Genomic DNA, 14,033 nt, shown 5'->3' on the forward strand with positions numbered 1-14,033 from the left:
GGCCTCAATTCTTATCGCTAGTTAGCGATCTAGTTTATTATATATATCTGACACTGCCAATCTATAGATAGTGTTATCTATAGATATTATCTATGCAGCTTGTGATCCATTAAATTATGTTAAAATTTAAAAGTTAATTATTATTTATTACACTAAAGCTTTGGACCGCACAGATTCCAATTTAAATTTGATTTCTATACTATGCTGGGTTACACGAAAAATAATAAATTTAATGGTTTACCACTATAGTTAAACGGACCCAATTACCGGCCATATTGCAATTATTGACTAAACATAATTCAAACCATTGGATATCAAATAAAATATTTGAAAATAAAAATATTCCAATATAACAAATCTGAACGTTTTAGCTTCGATGCGGAGCTGAGAAGGTATTGTTTTTACAATGATGTGTTTTTATTTTTGAGTCTGGACCCACGATATCTCGTAAACCACTGAACCGCGATTTCTTCGTGTAGCAACTCTATAGATCAGAAATCGTACCTGTAAGGTACTTTAACAGGCCTAATATTAAAAAAAGTCACCCCTATCCCATCAAAATCGAGAAAAACACCTAAAAAATGTACACATTTTTTACAAATCTTTTTCAATATATTAAGCAACGATGAATTGAAAAACTTTTTCTGAAACATTATGAAATGTTTGATTCGTATTATTCTATTTAAAGAACATTCAAATTGTAAATTACCTTTTCTGTACAATATGAAATGTTTGCTTTACTATAACCATTTAAAATAATAATTACCAAAAATCCTAGATACCCAACAACAAATATGTCATTATGTATAATTAACTTTATTACATAAACAAATTAGTTTTAACTATTGTCTAAAAAAAAATTGTTTTATGACTATTTTAACAATTTTATATACATCAGATATTCAAGTATTCAACAAGTTGATTCAATAGTCATTAATCAATTAGATTTGAAACACAATTAACTAAAGAAACTAAGAAAAAAAAATTGACAATACCAAATAAAAATAGTTAAACTAACTATTTAAAGAAATAAGAAATAAATAACTAAGTAAATTCTTACCAAACTCATTTGTGTTATATTATGATTACCTAATAAAATATACAAAGAAAAATCGGAAATATAAATCTAATTAAAACTATGATCTACATATAAATAACAGTAATTTTTACTTATAATTAGTTAATTTAAATAGTATAAATATCGTATGGCTATACCAGTTCTCACGCAAAAAAAAAAAAACTAAGTTAAGAATACATTTTTTTTTTATTGTAACCTACGATTATGACTGTTTTTACATTCAACACTCGTTTTACAATTTTAGATTGCCACTTTTCATAGCTTATAGATTTTGTTGTGGAATTAAATCAAATTTAAACATACATTAATTTACTCCGCGTTTTGGACCCGACCATATTATATTAAATCATACATTCATTGCGGTCAGCTATTTTCTAAACAGGTTACTACAAAAAGTATACAGCGTATTCCATCCAACATGTGCGTTCTATGGCTTGCGTATTTATTTTTACACTTTTTTTTGGTAACAATATAATTTATAAATCATCTTAAATTAGTTGTATGTATCACTTCTAATGTACTTGGTCGGTGTTTTTAGGCATGAGAGCTACACTGTTATTTACGGCAACATTAACACAATATAAAAACTTGTCTACATGCATTGTTCAAATGGTCATGGAACATTTCAACAGTTGATAAAAACTAAACACTATAACAGAGCCGTAATGGGTAAATAATTTGCACAAGAAAAATCATTGGTAAATAACGCATGACAATCATTTTGTATGTATGTATTTGTTGAATTAAAAATTTTGTAAGTACATTTTTCGCCAAATTTGTGTTTACTGCGTAATCCGATATAAAAAAAGTTTTTGTTTTTCAAAAACGTGTTAAAAAAGTCCATATTTTAACTAAAAGCGTAAAAAAAATAAAAAAGGAAAACTCTAAAATGCTCTCCTGATTAATAGTAATTTTGTATATACATTTTAAAATTAAGCCATTGATATATAATTATGAAAACCCAAACAGAAATTTAGCACTATAACATGGAGATATTATGTAGCAAACGTAACAATTCATAAAATTAATTATTTTCCATTATTATCTACTTATATGCTATATTATATCATAATTAATAAGTTTTTATTTTATACTATAATTACAAATTATAGTCAAACAAAACAAATATATATTATTTATATATATCTAAAAAAAAAAAAACACACTTAAGTTTAAATTTTGATCTTGTGAATTCAAGAAATGGTGTTTAAATAATAATTTAAAAAAATGAAAATTATGACACTTTAATCACTCACTAGTCGAGTTTAACATTACATCTTATTAACTATAGTGTATACACAGATATACTATATACATAATACATGTAAAATTTGTCAAGGTTAGTAATTAACAAAAAAAAGTAGCTAAACAAAAATTGTACAAAAAAAAAAAAAAATTTTGTTTACATATAATATTATCAAAATCACAATATTAGTAACTCAGTCTTTACCGGGTCGAAAATTACAAAAACGTAAAATGTATTAATAATTAAAAAAAAAAATAACCTATAAAAAAACATATAATCAATATTGAGCTCCTAAATATAAATAAATATGCAAATTCTAACATGTATTATAATATTTAAATACAAACAAATATCTAATATTGATGTCCAAAGTCCAAAACACATATTTATACAAATATGATAAATGCGTCTAAAAATTTCAACTAAAGGGGAAAAATGTGTTTTAAAAACAACGTATAATTTTCTGTTCAATCACAGATCAGCTTATGAAAAATGTCTATATTTTAACTATTATTTATCTCCTCTATAGCTAGAGAGTCGTCTTGATGACAGTAACGGCGACTGGGAAGGTGATCCATGGCCTTCTTCCATTTCTTCATACGTTTTGTCGCGTGCAAAATCCAGTCTAATCTGAACAGGGTTTGTTGTTGTAGTGTCAGGTATATCGCTTTTAGATTTTGTTTCTTCAATTTGAATATTGACATTTTTTGAGTCCAACTCGTTTTCATTTGGCACCGGTTCGTTTTGTCCAAATTTTATAACTATTTCTGCCGTTTTTATTTGTAGTTTTAAAAACGACGGGTCTGACTGACTCGCCTGACCAACCGCGGCTTGACTACATTCACCTTCAGGATTTTCTCCTTGAGTCTTCCCTATTTGGATGTGCCATGATGTTCCAGTGTCGTTGGGCATTACTTTTTCAGCATCTTCTTGTTCACGATTGTCGACCTCCTGGAATCTAATTGGATTATCTTCGTTGTTGAAGAATATATGAACATTACGCACACCCTTGAGATCAATACTAGTCTCATCATTTTGTTCAAGAGGCGTCTTGGACGGCACTGCCGACAAAGTATTGGTTTCTACCGAGCTACACTCGGCAACGTCAATAAGAACACTTTGATGTTTTTGAGGTTTCTCCGGTGCATTTTGGACATATATTACCCTAACACAAAAACAAAAATCCGAAAATAAATCAGTTAAGAATTATTGAAATTTACTTTATATTTTTTTAAAATTCAAAATTACCTGTTGTAAGCTTTCCATCGTTGACACAACATAAAATATGATTTACATTGTATATACATGAAAACTACTCCACCGGTAAATCCAATGCCTACAACAATCAGTTTTGTCCAAAATGGCCATTCCAACGAACCTTGTTCGACTTCGTCGAGAGTGCGATCCATCAACACGTACAGTGACCAACATACACAAGTCATAGCAATTATATGAAACAACATGGCGCAAACAAGTTTCTTACGTTCCATACCAGACATTTCTAAATGCTCCCACTGAAAGGATAATTTACGCTTTAAAATTATTTTTAAAAGTAAGGGGAAAAAAAATTATTTGATTTACCTGACTAAATGGTTTAGTTTTGGTTTGCATAATGAATTGGAATTTGCATAGTTCACAACATCGAATATTTGAAGATTTAATCCATTGCTGTAGACATACTTGATGAACAAATCGCAATGAACCCGCACAATAACACGGAGCTATTAACGGTGTGTCAATATCACCTTCACAATGGCATATTCTAAAAACATATATAAATTGCATTTTGTTTTGAACACATTTTTTTTAAAAATAAAATATGTGCTTATATTTGTATACTATCTTTCAATTTTTTATTTAGAGCTAAATTAAAAAGTACCTCCATTTACATATATATATATATATATTTTTTTTATTAAAAATAAAATTGTACAATTTGTGTATACATATAACGTGTATAGCAGACTTGTTACATTGTATAACTTACAATACAATTTTAAGATGATTTCAAACAACTTTTCTTTTAGTAAAATACATTTAAATTTTAAAGCGTGTTTAAAAATACAATATGCATTATAGTATTTTATGTTACTTTTCATATTTATTCTTACTTTAAACATTAATATAATTAAATACTAAAATAAAATAAATGATCAAATTTACAAATAGTAAATTTTATTTATTTTGAATATTTTGTTAGATGTTACAAGATATTTGAATAATTGTTCAAACATTTTAATGTAATATTTTAATGGCTTCAGTTAATAAATTTACCTGCATATGTCCAAATTAATTGAAGAAAAACTTGTATTTCTCGAGAATCCATCGTCATTTCTCATTTTCTAAAAACACAAAAAAGACAAATTAAACCTAGTAAAATTAATGGTTAATTTTTTATTTCAATTCAGTTCCATTAATTTGTTAATTTCTTGTTAATAGATAAAATAAAAATTGCATACATTTAATAAATGCGTAAATGATAAAATAAATTAAGGTACCTAGTTATATACCTTAGAAGTGCATTATTACTCTATATCATAATTTCAATGTTAATGTTGATCAGTTAAGAATTAACGTTGATAGTAATAGTCAGTTAAATGTTTGTATAGTATATACAGCGATTGGCAAATCATATTTATTATAATCATTAAAAATATTATAATAATATATAAATATATATTTATGATTTTTTTAACAATAGATATATGATATAATAGTAATGCAACATTTAACCGTTAAGGTAGAATATTATTTCAAATGAAACTATTATTTGCTAAATTTAATAGTAGCTGTTGATTGTAAATATTTTTAATTTACAACAATATACTATCTATTGCTTAATAGTTATAGTTATTAATTTACTATTACTAACCTAACCTTTATACTAATTTTATCAACGGCATATTTTTATAAAGCAGAGAAAAAAACGCTAACAAATTCTCCTCTAAAACTTATTATTTTGATATTTATATTGCAATGCAAATAAATTAAACAGATAACGTCCTCCTTTAAAACATGTGTTGATTCTACCATTAAAAATTAGATACGATGTTCAAGTTACTAGCCAATTATTGTATGATTTTGTACCATAACAAGGAGTATAATATATAAATAATATACTTTAAAAACAATGTTAATTGCAGCACATTAATAATGGAACTATGTTACCATTCACTTTCACAAAAAAAACATTAAACTTCCAAAAAAATTAGTTTAGCCTGTGGATTATTTTTACTGAATCACTTGATGTACTAATTTGTTCAAGTGCAAACTGTAAAGTCATCGTATCAGTCAATTATTGGTTTATCAAAAGTGAAGTGAAAAAAATTTAATAAATTGGCTTGTTATATAATTTATTTATATAAAACAATATGATAATCACATATACTTAAATTATATAATAAAACAATCAATTGACTGACAATATGGAAAAATCAGTTAAAAGTTAATAACCTAGGGTCCTGCAGTAAAAATAAAGGATTTAAAAAAAAAACATTGTAAGATCTATTAAACCTATAAAACAACTTTAAGCCTCCTTTTCTACTTTGTCTAATAGTGTATTGTGATCAGTTATTACTCTAACATTTTTTGAAATTGTTAAACTCGAAATGTTTAAACTATACATATACAACATTTTTTACATTATAGGATTTATATTATATTAATAAAAACAATGAGCGCGTTTAAAATTTCATTTTTACACTAAATTAATTGGTACAATCAAAATATGCTCTTAATTGCTTAAGAATTATCTAAAAAAAAAAGGTAATAATATTGTATTCAAAATATGTTTTTGCCATAAAAATTTTTAATTTAATAGGTAGTCAACTTTATAGGAAAAGCCCTCTTAGGCACGATTATCTATACAACGAAAAAGTCTTTAAGACAGGACTGTATAGAAATTATTATCAATTCATAGATCTGAATAATTTTGATTATGAAAGCAGTATAAAACTAATATGCCTATATGAAACATATTTTCTATATAGAAGTGACTTTATATAATATATAGATACAAAAATGGTACACTGAAAAGTGAAGTTTATAGTGTATTCTATGTTATGTTAAAACTACGTATTAGCATACTTCATGATTGTGAAATTGTTAATTAATAACATTAATCTAGGTATTATTATTAAGTCTTAATTTACAACAATATGTCTATAGATCAGGAAGTAAAACATTGAACATTAATATTACGCTACCGGTTTAAAAACATAATTATTAATCGACCCTTACTGGATGTTGTGTTATGGCTTGTGTATCAGTCGGTTCAGGTTTGATGGGCAGTTTTCCTTGCATGGTCGTTGCTACTGCTGGCAATTCGTGCGGTACTCGTACAGCTGATTACTGTCAAGACGATATGGTTTTCGAAGAGATAATAAAGAAAAATTAAAACTTTATAATATTATTTCAACGATTGTTGGGTTTTCCATAGCACGGGCTATAGCTACAGATTAATAGACAAAACTCAACTATTCGACAGTCACCACCAACCCGCAGGCAATGGCCCGGACGGAATTGAGAAATTTTGTTCGGTCGGCCGTCACAAAAATCATTTCTGAGCCGATTCAAAAGGAGTTTGCAAGGTACAACGTGTGCTCGCAACCAACCTTACGACAAGTGGCGAGTTCACGGCGTAGAATAGAATAGAATAACAGGTATATTATTATGGCAGATGCACGCCACGAGTCGTCGAACGTTTGTTATTTGATTTCCTAATGCCCAAGCTATGTCACACGGATGCCGTTTCGACCGTGTTACTGGCGCACAAAGAACGTCGGCTGTTCGGTGTACAACACACGGTATTGATAGATGTAATGTTGCGCACAGCGCGGCCGTCGGTACAATTATAGACCGTGTGGCGAGTGATAAGAGAGCAGCCGCACTGACGTCACACCGCACACCGTTATCACGTCTTATCACTTGTATTCATCTATGTTGTTCCGTTCGTGATTTGCATAATAATTTTAATAATAATAATATTGTACTGTTTTGTTGAACGCACGTAATTTTTTCCACAAATCGACAATCATTGTGAATGTAATAAAATTGTATAATAAATATTCATGTAGCCCGTAGGTGGACGTTGCTGGCCGCAAAATATGACAAAGCCCATTGTAGCAAGTGCACCACAATGTGTGCACTGCAAGACGGTTATAGCTATCATAGTGCATATAAAATAATACACCTTACTATATTATTTTACACTAGGGACTGTTACTTAAATGAGATATGGCGTTTGATGACCGTCATTGGGCTTTAAATGTTAGAAAAAATACTTCCCCATTTTTTCCAGATTTTATCTCACCGCCTCCGAGTCTCCCCGTTTGAAAATATAGATGTTTTTAATTGAGTGTACTTCTAGCGTAATTCTTAGCAAGACGATAGTATTTTGTCGAATATTTATAGAAGTACACACGAATCTAATATTGAATATTCGACAAGTGTATATTTGGTTTTGCGCCAGGTTATACTGGTAGTGAGCTTATTTTGGAACTTGTGTAAAATTGTATATTTTTAATACAATTAACTACATTTATAGCATTTGATAAAACAAAAAACACATTAAAATATAATTGACTGTGTAAAATATTTAAGGGAAAAAAATGGCCAAAACTAATTAATGTTTTACTTTGACCTTACAGTCGGTAGATTGAGAAGCGATAATAAATTAAAATAACAAATATATACATACGTTTTTTAATTGTATTATTCTATAGTACCTAAATATTACATAATTATAACATTAATAATCTTTATAAAATTTTTAAATCTAAAAAAACATTTAGCATAACGCTCACAAAAACGACGTAAAAAAACTACGACAAGAGCAAGTAGTTAGGTGTCAATTGTTAAAAATAAAGAAGTTCTTTTCCATCTAATAGAAGTCAACAAAATCGAATATTATACAAAGCTTTACAAAAAAATAAAAGTATAATTTTACTTTTAAAACCCATTTACTAAATGACCGCTTGATGCGTTAGCTTGCAGGGTCTATATATTATTATATTTATAAGTTTATATTGAGAATTTCGCTATTATTCGTAAAAAGAAAAATAATGACTGTTTTGGTTTATTTTCAGCCTAATTCAACATTTGTAAAAGTTTAGGTATTTCGTTGTATTCGTAAAAATAAGGAACCAATTAGGTCCATATTTCTAAAACTGTGATTAAATTTGGCATTTATAATTAATTCTGATTGATTTTCTCAATGTTTACAATAGAAAAATAAAAAACGTTTTCCAATTAAATGCATGAAAAGGTACCCTTCATAGTTAATTGATTTTCAACTCTAGCCGCAGAGACTCATATCGAATCGTTTTTCGCGAAAGTGGCTTTATAATATTATTTTGTCATTTATTTTATTAATACGTTCAAAACAGTGACTGCTGATAAAATCTTCCTCGGACATAATATTATTTATTATTTTGTAATTGCGTCGATGAATCATTGGACATTGACCTTGTCACCTTGGCGGTAACGGTTATTAACCTACATTATGAATTATGTATAATTATTTTTCGTTGTTAAAAATGTCAACACTAATAATAGTTGATTGTAACGTATTAATTAACTGTATTGAAGGTTTTTTACACTTTCAATTTTTCAAATTAACCTCTTACTGGATATTATAAAATATATAGTAGCGTTGTATGTAATATATTACGCAGTAGTAAAGAAATAAAAGTCATTCGTGCAATTTGTAGTTTATTTAATGAATCAACATTAATAGGGGCTAAAAATAGAAAAATACATTTTGAAGTCAAACATAAAAATGTTAGCAACGAGTATTTATTCCTAGTTGTTTTTTTCTAGCCTAGACCTGTCTGTTTAGGTCGGTTTGGACAACTCTTAATCTACAAGAGACAAGAGTTGCCATCCTGGGGAAGTAGGGGCGGTGCGGTGGTTTCCTGTTGCCTTACACAACCTAGTTGTTAATCACAGTAATTATAAATTATATTAAATAACAACTTATGATAACTGTAATTTCCGGTTGCGACACTGAGTCAGGTCTAACCGATGACGAACTTGGAAGCACTGATGGAACCATAATTGAAAAATGGCTCTTCTGGAGTCTTTTTCTTTACTTACATCTTATCTATGTTGTTCGGCGTTTCTTCTTCTCCACCGTGGCGTTGAAGAAACGTCTCGACATCACACCTTCGTCCAATTGGGAAAAATACTCCAGTAATGTAATATTTTGTTTAAAATGTTAATAATTATGTAATTAATAAAAAAAAAAAAAATGTATAGCTTGTTTGTTATTTGTTCGTTTTTATGAAAAATATAAGAATCTTTTTTACTTGACAAATTTAGACGTTTTATATTATAGGTTCGATGATTTTTTTTTAATACTTTATTTATGCAAATTATTATTTTATTAACTTTGACGTAGATCTCGGCATTAACTTGTTGTACTAAGATAAAACTTTTACACGTAGGTACGAGTATAGTTGGTTAATACATTGTTTTATCTTGGGAGACTTTCACAGAGCAATAATAATCTTAAGCTTAAAAATTATAATTTCGTTGTGACCGAAAGGGATGCTGGATAATTTTAAATAATTGAAAAATTTAAAGCACATTATCTAGTAGGTATAGTTTGAAAATTAGAATAGTTTTTTGATAAGTGTTGAATACTATTTTGACACGATTATACCGAAAGTGCATAGAAAGAGCCGTACACATTGTGTTAAATAAAATGTAGATTAAACAATATTTTCTTTGAGTATAATACAGAAACTTATGCAGTAAAAAAATTTTTCTATCATTTTTTTTAGACCAATAAAAACAATTTTTTAAAAATTGTAAAATTTCGACAAAATGATTTTACATCTTATTGTGACAAAGTTAAAAATTTTATATTAAAATTGACTGAATATTAATTTTTAAATGACATTATTGAAACGATAAGCTAATAGTTATAAGAAATGAAACGTTGTGTATTCATACATAGATGTTGGTAGTTCAACATTTTTCAAATAGATTTACTAATCATAGACAAGTTTCTAATTTCTTTCATCGAGATGGAAACATGGAATCGAGCATTACAAAGTAAGTTAGTGTAGTTAGCTAGTCATAAAATCGAGAATCGAAATGGATGATACCTAAGTTGTTGATGATAATAAATTGTTATTTGTTTATCTACCTTGATGTTTTCTTCATATTTTTGATAAGAACCATAGTGGCCGCGTGCGCTGTGCATAATCAAATGTGCAACCGTGCAGTGTGTCTCATGTAAGATGTAGGCTGTAGCCTGTAACTGTTTGAATTTTGAATTTTAATATGTAAATTGTAACTTATGTAAGAGTTTTATGAGTATTAGTTGCTAGCTAATAGCTGTTAGAATTCTTGACTTTTATAGTTGACTACGACGATGTTCAAATTAAAAACCACGATATTCGTTAAATCGTTATTAATTATAAGAACTTAATTTTTAGACTTTTTAAATTAAATTTAAACAAGGAACGATAAAAATTGGATATTGAAATCATTTATTGTGCTCTTGAACACGGCAAACAAAAATCATGAGTGTTAATATGGTGCAGCATTTTGAGTATACATGCAAATTCATTACAGCTTTTTCGCTCGATAATCATTTCATATTCTCCACGGATGCTGGACTTTTAATAGCCGTCAGTATTATTCTGATGATGAATTAATTTTATTAGGTATAAAGTTCTAAAGAAATTTATCGAACAATGTGTTACAGGAATTGCAGTCTGATATTTTCAGATCGTCAGCGGATTACAAAGTGCTACGTACATGGTTGAGTTTCTCCAATGTCAAACCTTTTGAAGACAAAAATTTCAAACGTATTCGATTTCAAAGACCAGTATTTTGCTGTGAAAACAATTTAACATCGATTAAAAATCATCAAAAGTAATGTAAATATTGTATTATAAATAAAGTTTCAATTAAATTATTCATAACAAAATGAAATATTTATACTTAAAATATTGTATAAGTCCCATGATGCTTATTATTTCAATAATAGTATTAATAATAAAAAAAAAAGGATGGTATTTAGTAATTTATTGCTTATGTCATGTGGACGGACATTTATGTCAACTGATTGTTTGTAATGTTAACAAATAACATTGCAGATAATTATATCTTTTTGTATTAATAGAAACATAATTTTTTTTGTTATTATTTACAGTTGGAATGTAATTTATTTGACCAACAGTGGCAGTATTGTTTTTTTGGACAAGCAAAATGGTAAATGGATTGAAAAATTAAGTGAAATTCCACAAAAATGGTTTTTGCATTTATCAAAAGATGCGGATGGAGTTTGTAATTTGAAAAAAAACTACACAAAAGATAACAGAATTCTTATGTATTGCCGTGAAAGAGAGAAAAACCTACACATTAAAAGTAACAGTTTAATAAATAATAAAAAGTATATTGACTATTGAATCATAATAATATGTACATGGGTTTATTCACTTAAAGATTTTGTCAACACTCATTTACTTAAAAAAGTTGACGGAAACAATTATTATGGTACAATATGTTGCCATGTAAACAACACTTTAACATTTTGGTCAAGTTTTTATGAAAAATCGACATTTTTAGAAACGTTTGATTTTTACACATCATCTATAAAATACATTAAATGGTTTCGAATATCTAATGATTTGTGTAAGTAAAATACGGTACAAACGGAAATGTTTGTATTGTGTTAAAAATAGATCCACTGTAGCTTTATTAATACAACATATAAAAGTCTATCTTATTTTATGTTTTAGCATGGCTATTGGTATTTTTAAATAACGGTCAAGTATATGTTCACGAGTTTGTTGTTTATCCCACCGTACACCGTACATTTGTTTTATGGTCAGATGAAGATTTTAGCATTGTAAAACATATTTTGATTGAACAGTATCCCGATGGTCAATGTTTAATACTTCTGACTAAAATGGCATTTGTTTTGATCATTTTATACTCATTGACTGAACAAAAGATAGTGACAATCAAAAAGGAAATGATTCAAAAAACTTCTACCATACCTGGTAAATAAAAATAATAAAAGACATATTTAAAATGTATACATTTTTGTATGATTATTACCTTAATTAATAATAAACTTTAATATATTTCAGGTCTAACTTTTTTGGCTAAGAAAGATATGTTAATTTTGGTAACTGACAGTGGACAATTTGTTAGTATGTGCTTAACTGTATCGGATAATAACGTGACTTACAGTATGAAGCCATTAAACAATAATTTCATAGAACAAGTGGAAAATTTCACATGTACATCAGTAGTATTTTCTCAAAATAAATGTACTTGTGTGCTTGCTTTTGAGTAATTGCCTTAATTCCTTAGTTGTTAGTATACTTTATAGATATTAAAAAAAAAAAAATGTTTTTATCATTTCAGGAGTAATTTGCCTAGATATAGTAAAAATGATGGTCACATAAAAAACAAATTACTATTTTGTATGATTCCTGAAGACCTAGTTGAACTAGAACAAAAAATTTTATCAGTTACCAATGGATCATACATTAATGTTATTGATTGTATCGAGACATTGAGGTGTGTGTAAAAGCTAAAATTCATGGACATAATGTAGATTGTGATATTAATAAAAATAATGTAATTGTTTAGAGTTAACAGAATGAATGATAGTTCTAAAGAAGAATTACAGTTAGATCGAAAGGCGCTTGATACACACTCAGTAGAATTTCTTAAATTAATGTATTGGAAATTTGCTTTCAAGAATAAAAAGACCAACTACGAAGAAAACCTTCTTAGCGAGTTACAAATTTTGATTCATGTCCGTTTTTTAACTGACCGCTTGATTGATAACAAAACCAGTACCACAAATGCCGAACGATATTACATACGAGTAATGTTTATAGAATACCTAAAAAAATTACCAGTCGACTATGAAAGTGTTAGGACAGATGCGGCCAACATCGTTAGCTCTCTCGCCGAAGCAAAACACACACACTTCTGTTGCACTTGTCAACATATCATTTTATCTCTTACCGATTTCAGAATGTTTAGTTGTGAAAAAAATCATACAGAACTCAGGTGCCCGGTTACATTAGAGTCACTCGGTATGCCATATTTAGTATGTTCCATGTGTTTTTCAATGGCTAATATAAAATCAAGTAAGCATATTTCACTAACATGATATATTATATGTAAAATTAAACATTACATTTTATTTATCAATGTTTATTTAGGTAATCAGAAATGTGTATGGTGTTTTGGAAAATATATACAGAATGAATTACTTTATTACATGTAAAATAAATGATAATACAAATGTGTTTAATGTATGCAGGCGTGTAAATATTATTGGAAATGTAAAAATTTAATAAAATACACCTTTTTGAGTATTATAACTGTCATTTAAAACTATTTTTATATTTTATGAATATTATATAAGTTTATATTTTGACATTTAAAGTATACTACAAGGCACAAGCATAGTGGCTAGTGCCTAGTGGCCAATTTTATCCAAACGTTTGGCTAATTAGGTTTGTCCTAGTTAATTAAAACTATCTTTAACTCCTTTATACAAGAGGCCAGTTAGGTAGCATGGTAAAATTTAGAATAGATAGTAAGAGAATGCTAGCTATGTTTTTTTTTAAATTATTGTTTTATTTTTATGTAATTAAAGTAGTAAAAGTTTTGGTGTTAGTTTATAAGAAGGAAAATATTAATCCATAGCAGGGACACAATTTCAAA

General features: G+C 27.9%; 2 protein-coding genes across 3 annotated transcripts; one reads left to right on the top strand and one right to left on the bottom strand.

The window, feature by feature from the left end:
- Positions 1–2,259: 2,259 nt before the first annotated feature.
- On the bottom strand, positions 2,260–7,145 carry LOC126840960 (uncharacterized). The gene is made up of 5 exons (XM_050577065.1): positions 6,564–7,145; positions 4,599–4,666; positions 3,906–4,086; positions 3,573–3,838; positions 2,260–3,489 (listed from the first exon to the last, which is right to left on the bottom strand). Exons 1-5 carry the CDS (start codon positions 6,624–6,626, stop codon positions 2,835–2,837), a joined length of 1,233 nt encoding a protein of 410 aa, XP_050433022.1. The 5' UTR covers positions 6,627–7,145; the 3' UTR covers positions 2,260–2,834.
- A 3,370-nt stretch (positions 7,146–10,515) lies between these two features.
- Positions 10,516–13,662, top strand: LOC126840518 (uncharacterized). 2 transcript variants are annotated; one of them, XM_050576322.1, is made up of 9 exons: positions 10,516–10,963; positions 11,041–11,210; positions 11,491–11,705; positions 11,784–11,972; positions 12,080–12,343; positions 12,434–12,638; positions 12,714–12,869; positions 12,942–13,450; positions 13,526–13,662. In XM_050576322.1, exons 1-9 carry the CDS (start codon positions 10,856–10,858, stop codon positions 13,588–13,590), a joined length of 1,881 nt encoding a protein of 626 aa, XP_050432279.1. In that variant the 5' UTR covers positions 10,516–10,855; the 3' UTR covers positions 13,591–13,662. The 2 variants fall into 2 exon arrangements, with proteins under 2 accessions (XP_050432279.1, XP_050432280.1); XM_050576323.1 differs by lacking the exon at positions 11,784–11,972.
- Positions 13,663–14,033: the final 371 nt, after the last annotated feature.

Source organism: Adelges cooleyi, unplaced genomic scaffold (assembly GCF_023614345.1).
Source record: "Adelges cooleyi isolate 19-005CV unplaced genomic scaffold, UGA_ACOO_1.1 ACOO_flye_CR_arks_rails_tigmint_CR_PRNA_376, whole genome shotgun sequence".
Classification (NCBI taxonomy): domain Eukaryota; kingdom Metazoa; phylum Arthropoda; class Insecta; order Hemiptera; family Adelgidae; genus Adelges; species Adelges cooleyi.